Source organism: Aegilops tauschii, chromosome 1 (assembly GCF_002575655.3).
Source record: "Aegilops tauschii subsp. strangulata cultivar AL8/78 chromosome 1, Aet v6.0, whole genome shotgun sequence".
NCBI classification, from domain to species: Eukaryota; Viridiplantae; Streptophyta; class Magnoliopsida; order Poales; family Poaceae; genus Aegilops; species Aegilops tauschii.
In genome coordinates this window covers 489,178,014-489,200,666 of record NC_053035.3, presented here as the reverse complement: position 1 = coordinate 489,200,666, position 22,653 = coordinate 489,178,014, and the positions used below count along the sequence as shown (strand labels likewise).

Genomic DNA, 22,653 nt, shown 5'->3' with positions numbered 1-22,653 from the left:
GTATTCTCGAGCGAAATCAGCTTGTGATCGGAAGAGGGGAGAATGTGGAATTTTTCTTGCTCTGACAAATGAAAATGATAATTGAAACAAATGTACATTAAGACGCGTCAGTGCTGGATGGAATAGATTCTTGGCAAAAAGTGGCAAGGCCTTTGCCCCGAAGTCGCGAATGGAATTTAGGTCTTTCCAAGACTAGTGTCAATAAGGAACAAGGAAGGGGGGGGGGGGGGGGGGGGGGCGGGGCGGAGGCGGTGAGTTTGTGATAAGATTCACATAAACACGTGAACATGTATTCCCCAAGATTTTATACCAATCCTTACGTGCACACAAGGCGGCCGATTTCCGAAGAGTACACCTTGTGTGCGGCCCTTTTGCAAAACAACAAAGAAGAGTGTGGGCTCGATTCACCCCACGACTTTTGCGTGTCCGACTGGCAGTAAAACTGAACTATGATTCCCGCCACTCGAACCGATCTACCATAGTATCCAACATAATCAAGACATAATTTAATCGCGACCCGAGGCAGTGGCACGGCGGGGCGAGGAAAAAAAAAAGAGAAAACCGCAAACCTAAATTTTTGAAAAACAATAAACATACGGATCAGATGTGGTCCTCCGGGGCCCCTAGATTTTCCATGGATAAATTATGTATCACCCGTTGGATTTTGACAGAAACAGTAGAGAGAGAAAATGAAAGGGGCTAACGCTTTTTTCTGAGGCTCTACACTTTCAGTTATGTAGTAGAGAGAGAATGAGTGGCTTTTTTTTGTCCCCGCCTCAGTAGCCTGCCTACCTCCCGCTTCTATTTAACACAGCCCTCCTCCTCCCTCCCCTCTCATTCACATCCAAACCAAAAACCTCACCTCGGCCACTCCCTCTCCCCTCCCCTCCCCCATTCTCCGAGCCCCCAAAGAAGGCGGCAGCAGCACGAGCTAGCCAGCCTGCCAGTGCAGTGACGGACCGGCGGTTTGGGAAGCTCCCGCGCGTGTACGTGGACATGAAGTATGTGCTGGTGACCGGCGGCGTGGTGAGCGGCCTGGGCAAGGGCGTGACGGCCAGCAGCATCGGCGTCCTCCTCAAGGCCTGCGGCCTCCGCGTCACCTCCATCAAGATCGGTAACCGCCGCCTCCTCCTCCTCCCGTTTTTCCCGCCGCCGGTTCCCCATTTCTTTCTTTTGCCGGTCAAAACCAGAAGAGAGAGAGAGAGAGAGAGAGAGAGAGAGAGAGAGAGAGACGGAAAAAATGAAAAGAAAATAACGGCCGTCTGCTCTGCTCTGCTCCTTGGTAATGGTGGCCACGTGATCGCACTGGGCACCAACGTGCTCCCCCTCTTTGTTTTTTCTTCTGTTCTTGTCCAGTCCAAGTTTCAAAACTACCAGCAGCAGCTAGGTTAGTTAACTACCTCTAGCTTGCTAGTTAGGTTAGGTTAATTACTGGTTACGGTTTTCTTCTTCCTAGATCACAAAATCAACCAACTCTTGTCCCCAAATCAGAGCAAAATGCACGTACCCTGCACTGCAGGCTAGTTTTGACGGTTCATTTTCTTTTCGTTGGTGATGTCTGTGTATGCTTCGGTGAATCTGAGACTTTGTATGTCGGCCAGTGTCACTGTCCGGGTTCCTTGAGACACATGAACTCCTCTCACTTCCCAGGTGTATTTTATTTCACATGGGAGGCGGGCAGCCGGTAATCCGGGTCAAATTTGGCACCTCGTGCTCTGCTCGCTCAGGCAGATTTTTTGTCTCAACTGAAACTTTCTTTTGTTTTTGAAAGGTTAACTGGAACTTTCTGTCTCTTGACCCGGGCCAAGTGCCATGAACCTTTCTTGGGTCTACTTCTTTAATCTTTACTACTACTAACAAACTGTATTTCCCCTTGTCCTGTCATGTACTAGTGGTACTATGCATCTTGGGTCCAGTTCTTTAACAAATCTTTTCACTAGATTGAGATAAATAATCTGGGTTCACCAGTGGCCGGCTCCTCTGCTCTGACTCTCATCTTGTTTATTTTCTCACTGCCATGCCCATGTGATGTGCAGATCCCTACCTCAACACCGATGCCGGAACCATGTCCCCCTTCGAGCACGGCGAGGTCTTCGTCCTCGACGACGGCGGCGAGGTACCTAACTAGCCGCTGCTTCACCATCAACCTCTTACAAAGCTGTGCCAAACCACTCTACAAAACTGTACTCCCTCTGTAAAAGTAGTGGTCTAAACGCTTTTATATTTATTTACGGAGGAGTACTTAACTAGCTGTTTGTCCTGCACTAAACTGTACTAAACCACTTCTTACAAGCTTATTTGGAGGTTCAGTCTGAAATACGCAAGTATTTGGGTTATCAAGAAATTTGAGAAAGTGCACCAACCAACCATGGATAACAAAATGCCACCTCTGCACCTAGTACAAGATAATGCCACGTCAGCGCCCTAAATTTTGGCACTTGCCCACTTGTCAAAAGGGGCACACTTTTCTTATCTTCTTCCACGTTCTAGCATTCCTACAAAATGAGCCTAGTATGGGATAATTGCGATTTTTTTCCTTTTTGTTCTTTCAAGGATTCAACGTACCTCATTTTGATATCTCTCTCTCATTTTTTGGGTCAAAGGTGGACTTGGATCTTGGAAATTACGAGCGGTTTCTGGACATCAAGCTGACTCGCGACAACAACATAACCACTGGAAAGATCTACCAGGTGATCCGGGATATATGATCAGTCTTTGTCTGGGTGAACATTTAGACTTCAGGCTATCCAGTGAAAAATTGTGGTTTATACTTCACCTTTGACATTTGCAGACTGGTGATATTTTCTTGTTTGGGTACTTGATTGCCAGGATTTTCCATGGGACCCACAAATAATTTCTTGTGTCACTTTACCAGAGTTATGTGGTTTACATTTCACCTTGACAAATCTTGTATGGGCCTAACTGCAATTAAATGCCATATGTAGCTGTTGGGAGTTATGTAGCTATCAAAGTTTAGGACCGCTGGAGAATATGCTATCACTTAGATTTGATATCCTCCTTACAAGACATGTTTCTTTTTTTTGGAAAAATAAATTAAATTGTTTTTTCTTCGTGCTTTTATCATCTAACTAACAGTTGAGTTTTCGATTTGATACAGGCTGTTATTAACAAAGAACGAAAAGGAGACTACCTGGGAAAAACTGTTCAGGTGCGAGTTGGTAACTAGGATAGAGTTCCCTGTTTTTGTAAGTTCTTGTGCAAATAGTGCAACTTTTATTGATGACTTTACTGACTAAGTCTTCTTTTGTCAGGTTGTGCCGCACATTACCGATGAAATACAAGACTGGATTGAACGTGTGGCGATGAATCCGGTTGATGGCACAGATAAGCCAGCTGATGTTTGTGTCATTGAACTTGGTGGCACTATAGGTAAAAACAACATACTAAATTACTGCAGCAAACCATCGCACTTGTTAATAACACGATGGACACAGTTGTTTGCAAGTATTGCTGGTTGAGGGGTCAAAATAATTTCACTGCATAACAGTTGCATTCTTGGTGCAGGGGACATCGAATCAATGCCTTTTATCGAAGCATTGGGTCAATTTTCGTACCGCGTAGGTGAGAAAAAAGTGAAGTCCTTCAGTGTTTTCTTTATTTCTTTGACCATGATTTACAATATCTGACTTCAGAATTTTATTTTCCAAGTAAAACTGAGTTTACATAACCTGATCTTACTCAATATGCATTTCAGGACCTGGAAACTTTTGCCTGGTTCATGTTAGTCTTGTACCAGTTCTAACTGTAGTTGGTGAACAGGTAACTTTTACTCACAAGGAAGCTCCATAATACTGAAAATATTGACATTGTCCGCGATACTCATTTTCATTTACATCGTTTCCTTTAAATAATACAAACTATCATTTATTCAGAAAACAAAGCCTACCCAGCATAGTGTCCGCGGACTAAGAGGACTTGGGTTGATGCCTGATATCTTGGCATGCCGCAGTACTCAGGTATCATGCAGGATTTGTCTTGTATTTTCATTCTTCCATAGCCCTACCCCCTGTTTCCAGTCCGTCGATGCCGATGGTTAACTTTACACATTGTTTGCTCTGTGCTTTATGGCAGCCACTGGAAGAAAATGTGAAACTGAAACTCTCGCAGTTTTGCCAAGTTCCGGTAATAAGTATTTCCTTTTAGTGCAAGGCTACTGAAAACTCTGTACATTAGCAAGCACGTATTTCCTTTAGTACAACATTAGTGCTGACTTTTGAGTTTTTTCTGTCAGGTTTCAAACATCGTTAATCTCCATGATGTAACAAACATCTGGCACATCCCTTTGTTGCTCAGGGTATGTCACATAAAGTTTCTTCTGTTAACTGAATCCAAATTTAAATGTGCTTAGCAAACGATATGTACTGGTATTTTTACAGGATCAGAGAGCCCATGAAGCTATTTTGAAGGTTCTGGGCCTTTGGTGGTACGTCTTTTTTATCCAAGTATGATTAGATTATCAATTTGACTAATTTATCGGTGTACTTAGCATTCCTTCTTCTCTTATATAGTGTGGGGAAAGTGCCTCAAGAACCTAAGTTGTCTGAATGGACTGAAAGAGCCAGCAGATTCGACAAACTGAAATCTCCGGTTGGTGCTCTGATCCTTTGAATTGTTACCTTCAGTAATACATGTAAGCCTTATCTGGTGCTAAACATTATCGTGCACAAATATTCTCAGGTCAGGATTGCCATGGTTGGAAAATATACCGGCATATCGGATTCCTACCTGTCTATTTTGAAGGTGATTTACTTGACATTTATCCGTGCATGATTCATCTACTCAAGTGTTCCTTGGCGTGGTTCTTAGCTTTGTAGGCATTTAGTGAAATCTTGCAACCTCCCTTGAGAGAACGGCCATGTTTGGACACATTTTTTGGGGTGTAATCAAGTTTATTTTCTGATACCTCTGTCAGGCTCTTCTGCATGCGTCGGTTGCTTTGGACAGGAAACTGGTAGTGGACTGGGTTCCTTCATGTGATCTTGAAGATTCTGCTGCTGTAGAGGTCAGCACATTTTTACCGGATATCATTTTAATCCCACTTTCTATGATGGTGAATATACTGATCTTGGGTATTGTTTCATTGTACAGACGCCTGATGCCTATGAGAAAGCATGGGGTCTACTAAAGGTAAGCACCGCATATATTTTCAAACGATGGCAATTATGCAGAAATCTGAAAGAGTTCTCAACCTCAGGGTGCAAACGGCGTACTAGTTCCGGGAGGTTTTGGAGACAGAGGTGTCCAGGGAAAAATTCTTGCTGCAAAACATGCGCGAGAAAACAACGTTCCGTATCTCGGCATTTGCTTGGGCATGCAAATTGCAGTGATCGAGTATGCGCGTTCTGTCATGAAGCTGCGTGATGCTAATAGCACGGAGTTTGATCCAGCTGCAAAAACACCATGTGTTATCTTCATGCCAGAGGTAGGTTGCCTTACCAGCTATTGTATTTAAGTAGTTTATTTCTGTGAAATCACCTTGTGCTTACTCTGCACCTTCCACAATGCCTCTGCAGGGCTCCAAAACTCACATGGGTGCAACGATGCGCCTCGGTTCAAGGAGGACATTTTTCCAGGTCAACAACTGCAAATCTGCTAAACTGTAAGAAATCTCGTACATTGTTATTTCACCTTTGACGCCTTCTTCACATTTCATGTTCTGGAAATAATCGTACGAGATCTGAACTGTTATAGGTATGCCAATGCTAACTATGTAGACGAACGACACCGCCACAGATACGAGGTATGTCAAAGAATGCGATGACATGTAACTTTCTGTTATTATTAATCCAGTTTGGTGATAGAAACACTCTCCATTTTTTCAGGTGAATCCTGACATGGTCTCAGAATTTGAGAAAGCAGGGCTTTCTTTCGTGGGCAGGGATGAAAGCGGGAGACGCATGGAGGTAAGCTTACTAAATTTTCGTTAGAATTAGTAACGCACCAATATGTTTGTTCCTCCAAATACCTAATGTGAAATGCTTTACTGGATACAGATTATTGAGCTACCAACTCATAAGTTTTTCGTGGGCACGCAATTTCATCCTGAATTTAACTCTAGGCCTGGAAAGCCATCACCACTTTTCTTAGGTAAAACATCCTCAAAACTGCACTTCACTCTGTCTGATACAATATACTGTCTCTTTCATTTCGATCTCAATTTCGCTTGGCAAAGCTGAGAACCTGACCAAATTAACAACAAAATGACGTACACAATGTGCTTGAATATGTACAGGATTGATCGCTGCGTCGTCTGGACAGCTAGAGCACCTGCTTCAGCGTACTTCCGGTGCTGTCAGCTCACCGACCAGGTGCATCGCCGGTCCCGGAGCCCCTAAGACGAAGTTAAGGATGAACGGCCTGGTGTCGACGTACTTCGCGAATGGCAGCAGTATTCACATCTAGCAGCACGGCAGCAGATCAGTTTTTTTTCTTTTTCTTTTCCTGCATGTGTTCTTCTTTCCTTTTTTTTATTTTCTGTAGTATGGATCTATCTCTCTGATCAAGCAAGAAGAGATCGGCAGCTCCAGCGACACGACGAGCCGTTTCCGGGTTTTTATGAAGGGAACTATTTGGGGTCGCGCGGAAGCAAAATTAGCTAGGGTTTATTAGTGCTGCTCTAGTTCCGCTTGCTATTCCTTTCGCTTGTTCGTTTGTTTCTTTAAGGATTTTATTATCAAGGTTGTAAGGCTGGGGATGTGCAGCTAGCTTCAGATTCAAGCCTGCCGTCTCGCCTGCTTGTACATTGTAAAACAGAACCGCTGCTCTCCAGTGACTGAATGATTATAAGCAGCTACTGTAGTAGTATTTGGGAAAAAAATATGTACCAAACTGTTCGGATCTGAATTTGCTGCTGCACACCTCATGCCTTCTCCCCTTTTTTTGTATATATATATCTGGAATGCAGTGATTTAGCAGAAACACATTTCCATTTCCTTCTGAATAGGAGGAAGCAAATACTCAGATGTCGCAAATCGGTCTTTCGACCAAATGTGTTCTCTCCAGGGCGCAGCTCTGTTTTTGGTGTATCTGTTGACAGAAATATTTTCTTTCCTGCGGGGATAGGAAGAAAAAATTGCCTGCCACAAACAACTTGTTGGACGAAATGTGTTAAGCATTTTGTTCATTTAATCTGTTTATGAGCCGCTGTGATTCTCTTACAAAAAAATGCACCACAAACCACAATTGTAAGACAAAATGGCGGAACAACGACCACATCAAACCCTCCTGATCTGAGCTCATACGCAGCCGCTGTTCAGGTAATGGCCTCTCATATGATACTACGGGAAGACAACAGAGTGGGATGTCAGTTGGCACTTATTGCAAATCATAGTGACATTTCAGAGTGTAATTAAGAAAATCCTAGAGCTTGATATTTCAGGTGGTATCTACAATACTCATGAGTGTAAAAAATATGTAGGGCTTAGATAACACCGTAGAGAGTTCTAGAATTAAGATATTTGTAATAGGATGACCAGGATGATGACACTTGTCATACATCTAATAGAGTTGTATTTGTATACATAAACAATGTATGCTGATCTAAGTAAGGGCATCAACGCTGCTCCGCAAACCGCATCAGTCCGAGGACAGGGGTGACGGATGCTGGAGCCGACCATCCAACGCTATCTGCATACAATTCAAATCGCATTTCAACTGACCGGACAAAATTCATCAAACACGACAGTATTCATCAAAGTTCAGATAGAAAATAGCACAAGTCATCCATACATAACATGCAAATAAGTCTAGCACAACAATAGATCAAATTCAACAATATTATCCGGATGCTCAACAAGTTCTCCACGAACGGATCATATCGTTCCACACACGCTGCCCCTTGAGTTTCATCCTACAGTGGATGTGTGTACATGGTTTGCTCTCTATCCTGTGGTACATCACGGTTGCATGTACATGTTACACAAGGTGTAGAGCAACACTGGGTGAATGAATGAAGCAATCAACAAGTTGAACAAGAAGGAGAAAAACTTACGATCTCCACGGCTACTCCGCGCAATAGTCACCTTGCCTCCAGCCAATTAACCGCATTACAAAACTTGACAACGGTGGTCTGTATGGTGTACCCTTGATACGCTAGCGACTTCCTATTGCGTTCATGGATGATGTGCATGTCGTATGGACCAATGTGCTTTCACGCATGAAACGAATCATGCACGCGCTGCAAGAAAAGCCCCCTTCCGGTCCTGCCTACGAAATCCGCAGATACAACCAACCACGCATCCCACAACAACTCATCCTCCATACCCGAGTATCCCGCCATCCTTTACTCTGAAAAACAACATGAAGTTTGAAAATAAGCTCAATGGCATTTGACTGAGCACCTGTCGGGCGTGGTGACCGCCATGGACGTCGTCGATAGGGGCGTAGGGTACTTGGCTGCGGATGATCCTGGGTGGATGGCGCCTTAGTATAAGGCGAGTGGGCGCGTGTGTGGTGGTTGCAGACGTCCGACAATGTCTGGGTAGCGCCCGAAAAGGTACAACGGAGGCGTCGAGGAGGGCGCGAATGCAAAGCAAGGGGAGGAGGGGCATGGGTGTAGTGGAAGAGAATGGGACCAGGAGGGGGATTTGAGTGAGCCGAGGGTGTCGGATTCCTGCGTGGCTGTTGTCCAGACTCCCACAAAGCCCTGGTTTGCTTCCAATTTGCAGGAAAAAGCACGCCCGGACCAGTCGGCGGACTGATATAGGACCGCGTTGGATGACAAAATACACCCGGCCTGCGCGGCACGAACTTATGTGGGCAGTTTGAGGGTCCGCTTTGGAGATGCCCTAAGAAACACACGCACATGCACACGCCGGCGCACACAAACACCTAACAGAAGAAGAGCTTGTTGGAGTATGTGTTCCACCCAACGAGATTTCGCTAAATCCAACCACTTAATCATCTCATCTCCTAAATAGTTCATCCCTACTATGTTATTTCTCTTGACATGCAGCCTATCCACCTCATCATCCCTGGCCCACTTATGTTACTGTGAAAAATAATCCAACAAATCTTACCCAGTTTTTCTAGTACGGAGCCATCCTCGGGTTGTTTGCTCTCCCGTCTCCTGTAACAGACGAGGCAATCCAAGAGTCCACATAACATAACATGGTTCTTTTATCTCCGCGTCTTCCTATCCTAATCGAGTCGTCCGCTCGTAGCCTCGTACTTCCGGTCTACGTGATCTCATCATCACGCAAAGATGGAGAGCTCGATGTTCCGTCTCCACACCGCGGCGCGCCAGTGCACGCCCACGATGCCTCCCTGGTGCCTCGCCTCGGCTTTGCTTGGCCTGCGACGCCATGCCCGGACGACACCTCTGCATCGGCTTCGCCCGGCCACGGCCATCCACACTCACCCGCGTCGTCGCAGTGCCACCAAGAAACTTGACGATGCACGGCAACAAACCAAGAATTCAGGTCTGTACAAGCTAAATGTTCTTTGTGTCGTTTAATGTTCTCGATGTGTACAAAGCCCGTCTCTTGGTTCGAGAAGATCTGAGGCGACGCTCCCTGACTGACCACATAGCCCAAGAGATGAACGACCTGAATCTTACTCCAGGGCGCCCAGGCTGTGACTAGCATGACTTCCGGCTTAGATCATAGCTCTGTGCTCTTTTCACTTCGTGTCAATCCTTTTCTGTCGCTTTCTACCTTGGTCGGTAAATAACCATGTGCTGTACTGGCAACTATTTTTTATCATGCAGAGGGTCGCAGGTGTCAAGCTATACACGGGACAAACGGTGGAGTTGATTCCTTGGTGATGAACTCCTCTGTTGGCGGCAATGTTCCCGTCAGCAAGGTAAATGGGATTCTGCATGATTCTTTTACCGATTCATTTTACATTGTCGAATCTAAAGGTCAATGTTATTGTCAAATCTGAAGGTCGCTTTACCTTGAATCAGTTCACATATTCGGATTGAGGTATATGTTCTGCTACAGTTCATTCAGATATTTGCATTGGTTTCTTTCCAAAGAAGTTTTGCTCTTCACTTCCAGGAGCAGTCCATTAATTGATCTCTTCATGTCTATTATCTAACCGCCTGCTACTTTTGTATCGTTTAGCAATTGAAGAGTGCAGAATGGGTGAAGCAGAAGCTTAATTAAGTTCATGAATGGTATCCCAGATTACCCCCTTCACAGTCAGAGCCCTTGCAACATAACCTATGATTTCACATAGTTGGAGAGCATGAATGCATAAGCGGAGCAGTACCCATGGTAACATGTCAAACTTCAAGCTAAGACTGGAATTCTCAAAAAAGAGATTCAAGATGTAACTGTTGTGATTTTCATCATAGTTCTCCCTGTTGCATATTTGTTTCTATCAAAACCATAGTTGGCATGGACACACCTAAACTGAAATTTAACTTTAGGCCATTTATGCTAAATGAAACATATCCCCTTTTTTTCGCGAATACACAAAGCTTGCGTATCTTTTCATTGATAGAAGGAAAGAGAATGACTATAACAACATGCACAACAAATGACATGAACGCAAGGAGGCATGAGCATGGTGCACGGGACAGAGAGAGAGACGGGCTGCCTAGCCCGAAGAGGGTGAAACACAACTAAACCCACCAAAACTAAAACTAGAGGAGCAAATCAAATCAGCAAGACGTCAAACATCTTCAAGTCCAGCACCGGGACACAACGAGCTAGCAAGATGGCGCCTTCAAGAAGGGGAACGACGTCGTGACGCCGTCGCCATCCGATCCGGAGAACCAGACCTAGGGTTTCCCCTGCTGCTCGACGAGGGGCACATATCAAAGCCAAGGAAGCGCCTCCAGGAAGGGAAACGACACCCGCGAGTGTCGCCGCTGCCAGCATCGGCAAGCCGAGCTTGGATTTCGCCTGGTCTGAGTCTGAGCAATCCCAAAGTCACCAGATCAGGATCTGAAGATGCCGGAGACAACTTGCTTGTCGACCGCTACCTCGAAGGGGGGTGGGGCTGCACCTGTCGCTGATGAAAAACGCGAGCTTTGAAACCGGCATGGCTTGTAGATGGACGGGGTCGGAGAGGCAGTGGATAGAGAGCCAACACGGATGGAAGAATGATGGTCGACGCCACCGGCAACCTGGAGCCGGAAGGGAATGCAGATCCGAGCTGCCGGAGGCGGAGCCACCAAAACGCTGACGAACCAAAGCTGGAAGGGGCGCAGCTGTCGGCGCACCGGGCCGAAACCGTGCCGGTAGGACGCCGACAGAAAAGGACAGTGGAGAACGCAGGTCCATGGAGGCCGGGACCGGAGCGGTGTTGACAAATATCCACCGTGAAGCTTCTAGCATCCTGCCAAAGGATCCCAAGACCACACACGCAGAGGCCTACACTGTAGCTCGGACGTGGCGCCGTCTGGGCGAAGGGTGGCCTGCACCTAGGGCAGGGTCGAGCCGCGGCCACCTCCCCCAAGGGTCGCGCCCGCCCCAAACGGTGACAACTAGACGAGGGGCTGCGCCACGGGGGGCAAGAGGCGGACGGGAGGAGGATCACCACGGAGGCGGCCGTGCCGCTGCGTACGACCGGCAAGACGCGGTGCAGCAGTTGGTCGGGGCGGAGTGGCCGCGGCGTGCCAGATTCGATCTGGGGCCGGGTCGAGGGAAGGTCTCCAGCGCGTGGGGGAGGGGGGCCTCCACCACAGCCATCCTCAAGCACGGCGACGTGATCGCACGGCCGGCCCTCCGGCGGTGGCGGCGCGCGGGAGCCGGAGGCGGAGAGGGCCAGATGCAGGGCAGGTTGGTCGGGAGCAGGAACTCCCGGCGTCGAGGGTTACCCCCGTGTTGCCAGACGAGGGCGACACGGTTTGAAAGATAACTTTATTGGATGTTCATGTAACATTTTTTGTCTCATTACTCATGAGATACTTAGTTATTCGTAACTACCTTATATCCTTCATGATTATGGGTTGTGCAGTCTAGGCTCCAACAGAAAAAGTTCAGCAACAGACTGCATGCTCAGGACCGGACTATGTAGAGGTGAAGAATGATTTACCCATAAGATTAGTTATGTCAAATAACTATATTTAATAGAAAACCTGATCACATGTATAGTTCACATTCTATTATGTTCATAATTATACTCCAAGTACTATGTTCTTATTTATCATGTGCGTAGGACTAAGAGTTCCCGCAAAAATGTGCAGGGTATCATCTAGTTACATAGAAAAGCCAAACACATAAGAGGCCTTGCTTACTGTCCTGGTGCGCAGAGCTGATGAGCAGAGGACAAGTGCGGGGTGGAAGAAGGAGTGCCAAGCACTGGGCCGACAGAGTTGGTCGATTGTACTGTACATGTGCCTACTAGATCGTGCTGCATACGTAGTACATGTAGTTTCGCATGTTTGCACCTGTGGTAACTGCGCTAGGGTCCATCAATTTGTCATGTGGAAACATTTCCGTCCATCAATTTGAGAAATGTACCGGCGGACTAGTCCTCAGGGGGTTCGCGAGATGGCCGATGCCACAGGGGGGCTTGAGGTGAGGGCAAGGCTGCAGTGGAGATCAAGGGACGGGATTGGGCAAGCAGCGCGCGATGGTTTACCGAGGTTCGGGGCCCTCGTCTAGAGGTAACACCCCTACTCCTGCATGTCTGATGATATATACAGTATATATGTAGCAGTACAGAGTTGCTCCTGAAGCTGTATCTGAGATTAGTGTCGTGGGCATCCGGCCTCGTATCAGGAATCAGGAATCAGGAAATATGTTAGTTGGGAGCCACCCAGCCTCCTCGCCGCTTGAGATTCCTGGCCATCGGATCAGTTTTTAGATCTGTTCTGGACCGTTCGATCTCGCCCTCAGATGATATCAGCCGTCGGATCAAGAAACGACACTGCTATAATGAATAGTAGGTTCCATTCGGTTTCCCTTACTGTTTTTTCTTACTCCGGAATTACTCTGCTGTCTCACTGACATGTGGGTCCCTCGCTGGTGGGCCGCGCCGGTCAGCGGTTGTGGCTGGGAGTGTGCTCTGTGCGGCCCGTCGGCGCCATCCAGAGAAAAAGATCTCATGCCACCGCCGATATTTCCCTGCCCCGCCGAGGGCGTTTTCGACTTTTCATGTTCTGTCCCTGTGTGTGGTGGCCGCTGGTTGGCTCTGGTTCGACAAGGTTGGGGGTTCGGCTGGCTTGCCTCTTCTGCTCCCATTCGCCCTCTTCGCCCTGCTCCCATTCGTTCCTCGAGGAACCCTAGCCGCCGCCCCGATTAGCCACCGGCCTCCTCTCCGCCATTGCTGCCTCACCCCACCTCCCGCTCTTCCCACTCCCACTCCCACTCGAAAATCGGATCCATAACCATCCGGTCCGGTCCGTCGAAGGGGAGGGAATGGCTACGGCGGCGGAGGACGTGGAGGCGTTCCTGGCGACGTGCGCGTCGTCGGGGGACGCGGAGGACGTGGAGGCGTTCTTGGCGACGTGCGCGGCGTCGGGGGACGCGGCGTACGACGCAGCCAAGGCCATGCTGGAGCGGCTCGATGCGCCGACCAAGTACGCCGACCCCTTCCCACGGCCTCCTCTCCTAAGGTCGCGGCATCCGGCGCCGTCCAGATCCCAGAGGAGTACGTGGATGATTTCGAAGCGGTGGACTTCACTCAGGTGCGCTGTCTGCTCCCATCCTGATTGTGTTTCCTGCTTCGTCAGAGTGGTATGGGAGGCCACTGAAGCCATTAAGATTTTGTATTATGGTTTAGGGGAAGTGGGGGTTCAATTTTAGAGCAATTTTATGTTTTAGAGCAATTGCCCAAGCAGAGCACATAGCATCTGCTGTGTGCTCTGCTTGGGCAATTTTGTGCATGGGAAATTCATAGACTGATTATGTATGCCATGTAGTGTGTTGATGCTGCTCAGGGTCCAGTCATACCTAGAGTCCTGACTTTGGTTTTCTCACATGCCTTCGTTTCACATTATCTTGTGTAAGCACATCCGTGCAAAAGGTTGTGTGGGTCTCTTTTTTATGATACTGTACTGAACATCATATTAACTTCTATGATATTGTACTGAAGTGCTAATCATGTGAGTGGATATATAGTTGTTTTAAGCATCAGTGAGTATTATTTATCCCATAATTCTGCACATAATTTTCTGTGCTATGTGGTAGGTTTTTCTGAATGTTTGCCATTTTACTCTAATATGATCTCTTACTTAGGTTGGTGCTGTACGGCTTGGTTGAGATCAAATTCAACGGAGATGGCGGTTGTCAGGCCTATGGGATTCGATTTTCTGTTTACTTTTTGAGAATGGCATGTTTGGTATCCAGTACAAAACTTACTCTGCAAGTACTAACCTCTTTCCAAATTTGGTTCCTTCTTACAGTAACTATAAAAATGATTTTAATTGCTAGATATATACATCTACAGAACTGGTTCTATCTCTTTTTAATGTTGTTACTGGAGAAGATGAAGAAAAAAACTTGTCAGATCCTTTGTTCTCACATTAATGTATTTTTATTCACAGCTTGGATCTCATTGGCTCATCATGAGATATATACTGGATATGTCCCTATGGATTACAGAGAATGTCTTAAGAAGATGCCAATGTCAGTGCCTGCTCCTTTTCTACTATTTATTTATCAGTAAATATTTATTAATTAGAGTGGAAGGATGAACTCTTCTAACTTTTGTATGCTTATTACTGAACAAACTAGGAATGGAGAGTGGGGTTATCATGTTATGCTGCAGGCTGCCACGGACTTGGTAAGCATGATTCTTCCTCACCTTGTTATAGTACCAACCTGTCGCACCTGTGTGTGCATCCTCAAGGTGTCTATGTGGTGCATATAGTACACGATTGACTAATAGTAATTTAGTTTTGACTTCGGTCATATCAGAATAGTTTTATGAATGAACTATTGCTGGTAAGCTCCTCTTGCTCTTCTATTGCCTAGCTTTATTTAGTTTCCAGCATCAAGGAATGGTGCATTCTAAAATAAGAAAACTGAGAATTTGCAATGGTTGCTGGTTAGGTTCAAGACATGGAAACGTTAACAGTGTGTTCTCTGCCGAGATGTTAACTGAACTTCAAAAGAAATCAGTTGGTTGTTTGTCTAAAATTATTTCAAACCTGAGAACTTGGGGTTGCTTAGAGTTAGATATGTTGTAAAAGGTTATCGTGCTGCTATACTACTGATGAGTCACAAATGGTCAATAAATATTTTCATGGATCTTATCGACTGACTCTAATTAGCATTAGTAGCATATTTATCATTTCCTTAATTGTTAACAATATATGTAATGCTCACTCTGCTTTTGAAGGTTCCTATATATACACTAAGAAAGGCGGTGCTTCTTTTCTTTAGCATGAATCTGCTTATTTGTCCATGCCTTTGCACTGGCTTGGGGTGGTAGCATTGTTTACTGCATGATTACCAATGGAATCATTTGGGCTAAGAAAAGTATTGTCTTTTGATCTCTGATGCGACCATTTCCTGATATTAATTAGTGATCACATGGTTTCCTTGTCAAATTTTATGGCAGCTACAGGGCTGGAGGCGGCATTCGGGGTTGGAGATGGCAGGAGAAGCAGAGCTCCCTTGTGCCACTCTCTCTACAAAGGTGATGCTTGCTCCCATTCATGGCTTGGTTTGCTAAATTAGTTGGACTCGTGATTAACTAACAGTTCTTACATATATGTGTTTTCATTAAGAAGAATAACCTACCATGGTAGATTAGTTGATCCAGGGCTTAAGTTATATACCAAAATAATGCTGAGAGTTCTGTCAGAAGTACCTTGAACCTTTTTATTTTTTTAATATTCTGTTTTGACACTCATTTAATGTCATTTGCAGTCTGAAGTAGAAAAATATCATAAAGAGCTTGATGACTTCTATCATTATTGGTCATAGTATATTAAAGGGTGTTTAGGTGACCAATTAGGAAATAATCAATTGTGAGTGCTTAATATGGTTACAGCCTGTCATATAAATTACCAAAATGTTCAGAATTGGGATGTGTGAATGCTCTGTCTTTTCAGTTACATAGATTCATTATTCAGTCCTCAGGCCATCTACTTACTGGAATAGGCAACAAATGGAGGAGGGTAGACTATAGAAACTGGTCTAAGGTTGCAAAAGTAGTGGGATGAACATCACTTAGCAGTATACAACTTCATGACATATTCTTAGGTTTATACTTGATTATTTGCATGATTTTGGCTGCTCCCAACTCTGTTCTTAGCTGAAGGTTATTCATCAAAATTCATGGACATTGGAGGACATATTTATATGTATAGTAAGCCTTTTATTTTCTGGGTGATATTTACCAACCCGTCCACCTGAGCATGATGCTGCCACTGCTCTCCCTGTCAAGGTCGCCCCTCGGAGCTACTCCTGATCCACCAGTTGGCGCTCTCCCTTTGTAGGGAGGCAAGGAGCACCGGCAGATCGAGTCCCCAGTGTTTTCATCTAGGGCTCTCGACGAGGCAGATCGGGCCCCAAGTCGTGATCTTCATCTCGTGATGGCCCCGTCGGAGCTCTGCTGCCTGGAGCTCCACTCCGTCGAGGTTCCAGGTCACCCCGTCTCTCTCTGTATGTCTCTCTCTGACCGTTGCTCCTCCCGTCTTCGGAGCTCATGTGGGGGATGTTGTATGCTCAAGGAAGGATTGGTTGGTTCATTTGGTAAAAAAATTCTCAACAAAATCACATGTACCAAGATACTATACTGATCCAGAAAAGGTTTTTGCAACATTAGGGGGCTATATGCAGAAGATACGTAAAGCGTTTCCTTATCATGCTTACTGCCACATGTTTCCTCTTTATTGGGTGATTGTTAATTACTTAATTATATCTTTTTGATTCAAATTGATGTAACAGTGTTTCTGCAAAATTGCCTTTCGACATGCTCTGTCTGTATCACCTGTGTATATATATGTTTATTTGGCTGCTTGATGTTTCCCCAGTCAATCATGTTGAAAGGGTTCTTCCAGTCGTACGAGTAAATTAAAATATGATGAAAATATATAAGTTTTGGTTCTACTGTACCCTGTACCTTCCAGTTTAGGTTACTAATGTGGTTGGTTGATGTTTATACTATAACAGATCTTACTAGGTACATGCTAACAACAATCCTCTTTTTAGCATTGAAGGGTGTCGATGGGAGAGCGACTATCAGAAGAAATTGGTCAAAACTTTGTGACAACAGCAGAGCTTCCAGAGCATCATATATGTGTTGGAAATATGCCCTAGAGGCAATAATAAATGGTTATTATTATATTTCTTTGTTCATGATAATTGTCTATTGTTCATGCTATAATTGTGTTATCCGGAAATCGTAATACATGTGTGAATACATAGACCACAACATGTCCCTAGTAAGCCTCTAGTTGACTAGCTCGTTGATCAACAGATAGTCATGGTTTCCTGACTATGGACATTGGATGTCATTGATAACGGGATCACATCATTAGGAGAATGATGTGATGGACAAGACCCAATCCTAAGCATAGCTCAAAGATCGTGTAGTTCGTTTGCTAGAGCTTTTCCAATGTCAAGTATCTTTTCCTTAGACCATGAGATCGTGCAACTCCCGGATACCGTAGGAGTGCTTTGGGTGTGCCAAACGTCACAACGTAACTGGGTGACTATAAAGGCACACTACGGTATCTCCGAAAGTGTCTGTTGAGTTGGCACGGATCGAGACTGGGATTTGTCACTCCGTATGACGGAGAGGCATCTCTGGGCCCACTCGGTAGTGCATCATCATAATGAGCTCAATGTGACTAAGGAGTTAGTCACGGGATCATGCATTGCGGTACGAGTAAAGAGACTTGCCGGTAACGAGATTGAACAAGGTATTGGGATACCGACGATCGAATCTCGGGCAAGTAACATACCGATTGACAAAGGGAATTGCATACAGGATTGATTGAGTCCTCGACATCGTGGTTCATCCGATGAGATCATCGTGGAACATGTGGGAGCCAACATGGGTATCCAGATCCCGCTGTTGGTTATTGACCGGAGAGGCGTCTCGGTCATGTCTGCATGTCTCCCGAACCCGTAGGGTCTACACACTTAAGGTTCGGTGACGCTAGGGTTGTAGAGATACTAGTATGCGGAAACCTGAAAGTTGTTCAGAGTCCCGGATGAGATCCCGGACGTCACGAGGAGTTCGGAATGGTCCGGAGGTGAAGAATTATATATGGGAAGTCCAGTTTCGGCCACCGGGAAAGTTTCGGGGGTTATCGGTATTGTACCGGGACCACCGGAAGGGTCCCGGGGGTCCACCGGGTGGGGCCACCTATCCCGGAGGGCCCCATGGGCTGAAGTGGGAAGGGAACCAACCCTTAGTGGGATGGGGGGCCCCCCTTGGGCCTCCCCCTGCGTCTAGGGTTGGAAACCCTAGGGGTGGGGGGCGCCCCACTTGGCTTGGGGGGGGGGAGCCACCCCCCTTCCCCCTTGGCCGCCGCCCCCCTTGCAGATGGGATCCAGGGCCGGCGCCCCCCCTCCCAGGGGGCCTATATATAGTGGGGGGGGGGGGGGGGAGGGCAGCAACACAACAGCCCCTGGCGCCTCCCTCTCCCCCTGCAACACCTCTCCCTCCCGCTTGTGCTTGGCGAAGCCCTGCCGGGATCCCGCTACATCCACCACCACGCCGTCGTGCTGCTGGATCTCCATCAACCTCTCCTCCCCCCTTGCTGGATCAAGAAGGAGGAGACGTCGCTGCTCCGTACGTGTGTTGAACACGGAGGTGCCGTCCGTTCGGCACTCGGTCATCGGTGATTTGGATCACGGCGAGTACGACTCCATCAACCCCGTTCACTTGAACGCTTCCGCTCGCGATCTACAAGGGTATGTAGATGCACTCCTTTCCCCTCGTTGCTAGTATACTCCATAGATGGATCTTCGTGATGCGTAGAAAATTTTAAACTTCTGCTACGATCCCCAACAATATGTGCCTTTACCTTCAATGCTAAAAATGCATCTGTTGCTCACTGTGTACCCACTTTTTAGAAGATCGATTACAAAGTTGCACTCATGTCGAGTGGCTATCTTTTGTGATCTTACGAACGCACTGAAATCGGTTCTGCCTTGTAGTCTCGTGATGATATTGAGCAATGTTGTTTCGCTACTATCACAATTGAATATTTCTTCTTTGTTTTATTGTTATCCTGTATGAATGTGTATGCTAAGCCTGGATTCCTACTGACTTGGTATTATTTACTTGATCTAAACATGGGACCGGCATCCTCGCGCCAAGACGCGATATCGATCTAGTATGTGTGAATGTGTGTGTGGGCATATGAGCCCGTGTGAGCAAGTGGGCATGTGGCTGAGCCTGTGTGAGGCGTGGATGGATGTGTGCTTTTATGGTGTGGCTTGTCCCCTTGGCCAAGTCTATGACTTCTTGGCCAAGGGAATGCCTTCCTCTTCAAGAAAGTGCTCCCCTGGGTCACTTTATACACTAGTGTCTATGGACAAGTAGCACTGTACATGATGTCGCGTATGACGAGTGAACTATGTATACTTTATCAGCAATAGTGGTCGTGGTATGGCCGTCACGTCTGCACAGGTCCAACGGGACGTCTTAGTTGACTTGGCCAGAGAGAACCAGAACAGGGAAAACCCGGACAGGGAGTACCCGGCCAGACTCAACCCAGCCAGACTTAGCCAGCCAGGGGGCACTCCCCTAGCAATGTTTTGGAGCGTCGTTCGCCATCTTGGGCCTACCCACACTTACTCACAATTAAGAAAAAAACTCTCCACTAATTAGCCTTGGAGAAAATCGGTCCTTCATGTGTTTCTGGACAAAATGTTTTAGTAGCCATTGGAGCAGAAAAAGTCTCCATCCCAACTCTTGGCCTCTTTATTCTGCAGAACAACACACCATTGATTTTTTTAAAAATATTATTAGAATGTTTCAAATAGCAAGATCTATTGAATTAAGCCGACGTTATAGTTTGTTACCGAAATCTCGGTCAATTTTTGTGCAAGCTATCATTATTATAATTTTCAGGACACCAAGTACTATTTGTGTAGATTCTCTAATGCACATATCTTTCGATGCTACATCGGGCAACACACATTCTACGTGACAAAAATAAATAGAAATATGTTATGCAGTGTAACATCTAATTAAGAAAATTAATAGGAACAATCAAATGGTTGTGTATATATCATGTAGAAATGGACTATTGATCTTGTCCATACCCTTACATATTTGCATGAGCCGTTTTGCTTCTCTTTTATATACCGCGTGCCACACAATGCAAGAGAAAAATGGCGCAACAATCAAATCCTCCAGATCTGAGCTAATTCGTAGCTAGTGTTCAGGTATGATTTCTCATGATATTAGGGGAAGAAAACATAGTGGTGTCAACCGACGCATATTGCAAAATCATAGTTACATTTGAGACTATAATTAAGAAAATTCTAGAGCTCGACATTTCTAGTGTTATCTACAATAGCCATGAATGTAAAAAAGAGTAAGGCTTAGATAACACCATAAAGAGTTATAGAATATAGATATTTGTAATTGCATGAATAGGATGATGACACTTGTCATACATCTAACAGAGTTGTATACATAATAAGGAATGCTAATCTAACTAAGAAAAACCAACATATTCTAACACAGAGGACCAAAGGGCTCCAAAATGGCATTATTTAATTTTAGAAAAGTGTGTGGGTGTGTGTGTGCGCACACACACACACACACACACAAGTTTATTGGAGTATGTGGTCGACGCAATGATATTTCACAAAATCCGATCACACAACCATGACCTTGGGTAGAAATGCCATACACATAAGCACTATCCGCCTTAGGCTCTCCACTGATTAGCCCTGGAAGCCGGTCCTTTGTGTGCACAAAATGTTTTAGTCACCATTGTAGAAGAGATACTTTACATCCCATGAAGGCTTAGGATCTTTATCCTGTAAGAACAACACAACATTGGAAAAGTAAAAAAATGTTATTAGAATGTTTCAAATAGCAAAATCTATTGAATTAACTCAATACTACTATTTCTTACCAAAATCTCGCTAATATCTGAATTATCAGGACACCACGTGCTATTTTGTTTAGATTTATTATCTCTAGTGTACATATCTTTCGACTCTAGATCCGAGAACACACATTCTGTTTGACAAAAAGTGGAATCTTTTAAAAAAGGGAAAATATGTTAAGCATCATAACATTTATTAAGAAAATTAATATGAATAATGAAATGGTTTTGTGCATATCATGTAGACATGTACTATTAATCTTACTCATACCCTTAAATGATTGCATGTACATCACCGAATGACTGTCCTGCATGTCACTAATTGGGGGAGGTTTGACCATTGGCTGGACATTCATATTATGGTTCATGCAAACAACTCCTTGTGTTATATAAGTCTCTGAAAAGTTTGAACTAGACAAAGGTTGCATCATTGTAGGAGAAGCCTGCACACACATGTTATTCGCATGTTACGAAAGTGAGTTTATGACAATGTTGGAGTGAGTAAATGATAATGGTCTCCAAATATATTTGTAGTAGTGTACCTGTTGCTGAGACAAGTTCGGAGATGACGACAATGATGCTTGGGGAGGTGTTAATTTCTGATGCTTTGTTTTAGGATTGCCCCTACGAAGAGGATCGATGTTCATCCTATGTTTCTGTAATTTTAATTCATGAAATAATGTTTATTGGACAATAATGACAGAAATGATATAGTCTTGGTAAAAAAAAGTGTATGCAAAAACTAAATAAGAGAGGAGTATGGCTAGCTTTTTGGTACATGATTTTCCACACCCAACACATGCTGATGCTCTCACTGTAGCGACTTTGTTTAAAGCAGCATTTGAAAATCACCACAAAAAACTGAAAATAATCTTAATTGAATCCACTAGATATTAGTTCCAGGATAAAATGACTACATTTGTAGTTTGCACCAAAAACAAGGAGAGGCTAAGAAGACATCTTTATATCCCTTTCATAGAGCAGACAAATGAACCATTTTGGACGAATTTTACCCAGCCACATAAAAAAAAATCTCAATTATTCTTATCCACATTTTCTAGTCGGTTTATGTGAGCCTGATGCACATTTCACTTGTCGCAATTGTACTTTCTATAAAAAGAGAAAGAAGAGGACTATATCATCATCTTTGAATATGTAGAAAAGGTATAGTCCAATTACCTGAAGGTGGCTGGCAATGTTCTCTCTAGTTAGTGTAGAGTCATTCATCAACTTAAGTATTTTCTTTGGCACGGCATCTAAGCAAACATTCAAAAGAAAACAAGTTACCTTATAAACACTAAACAGAGTTACCAACACCACATGAAAAATTAACGGATGCTTTATTGTAGATGCCCTCCCTAATTTTATTGAGATCCTCCATCACTATGGGTCCATAGCGGAGGCCAGTTTTCGACATAGCTGTATGACGTGAAACGAGAAATGTCAGCATAAATAAAGTAATGAAGAGCGGAACATTTGTTACATGAACCATAATGATATTGGTATCAATTTTGAGGCAATCTTACCTTCCCACATGCATAAATAGATGGTGTTTTATACACAAACATAATGTCTAGCATGTAATTTTGATGACTAGTTCCCATAAACTTCTAATATTGTGAAATTATTTCTCATGACAAATCTAGTACAGCATGGTGACCCAACAAATCTGAATACAGTTTTCATATGCCAAAAGTCAGAGCTAG

The 22,653-nt window shown here is 44.9% G+C and overlaps 2 protein-coding genes across 6 annotated transcripts; both read left to right on the top strand.

Moving 5' to 3' along the window:
• The first annotated feature begins 840 nt into the window (after positions 1-840).
• On the top strand, positions 841-6,864 carry LOC109759789 (uncharacterized). The gene is made up of 21 exons (XM_020318627.4): positions 841-1,114; positions 2,037-2,116; positions 2,604-2,690; positions 3,119-3,169; positions 3,273-3,390; positions 3,526-3,582; positions 3,716-3,780; positions 3,894-3,977; positions 4,093-4,143; positions 4,253-4,315; positions 4,398-4,444; positions 4,530-4,608; positions 4,699-4,761; positions 4,934-5,023; positions 5,110-5,148; positions 5,216-5,443; positions 5,535-5,620; positions 5,713-5,761; positions 5,844-5,924; positions 6,015-6,108; positions 6,254-6,864. The coding sequence occupies exons 1-21, from the start codon at positions 997-999 to the stop codon at positions 6,421-6,423; spliced, it is 1,800 nt and encodes a 599-aa protein (XP_020174216.1). The 5' UTR covers positions 841-996; the 3' UTR covers positions 6,424-6,864.
• Positions 6,865-13,149: 6,285 nt separating this feature from the next.
• On the top strand, positions 13,150-16,887 carry LOC109759799 (uncharacterized). Of its 5 annotated transcripts, none has more exons than XR_005759299.3 (6): positions 13,150-13,603; positions 14,154-14,283; positions 14,462-14,543; positions 14,652-14,700; positions 15,481-15,558; positions 16,364-16,887. XR_005759299.3 is itself a non-coding variant. In XM_040391886.3 (5 exons), coding segments are annotated over exons 1-4 (483 nt in total). In that variant the 5' UTR covers positions 13,150-13,334; the 3' UTR covers positions 14,654-14,700; positions 15,481-16,887. The 5 variants fall into 5 exon arrangements, 3 of the variants coding, with proteins under 3 accessions (XP_040247820.1, XP_020174226.1, XP_020174228.1); XR_005759307.3 differs by having other exon boundaries at positions 16,312-16,887; XM_040391886.3 differs by having other exon boundaries at positions 15,481-16,887.
• The last annotated feature ends 5,766 nt before the right edge of the window (positions 16,888-22,653 follow it).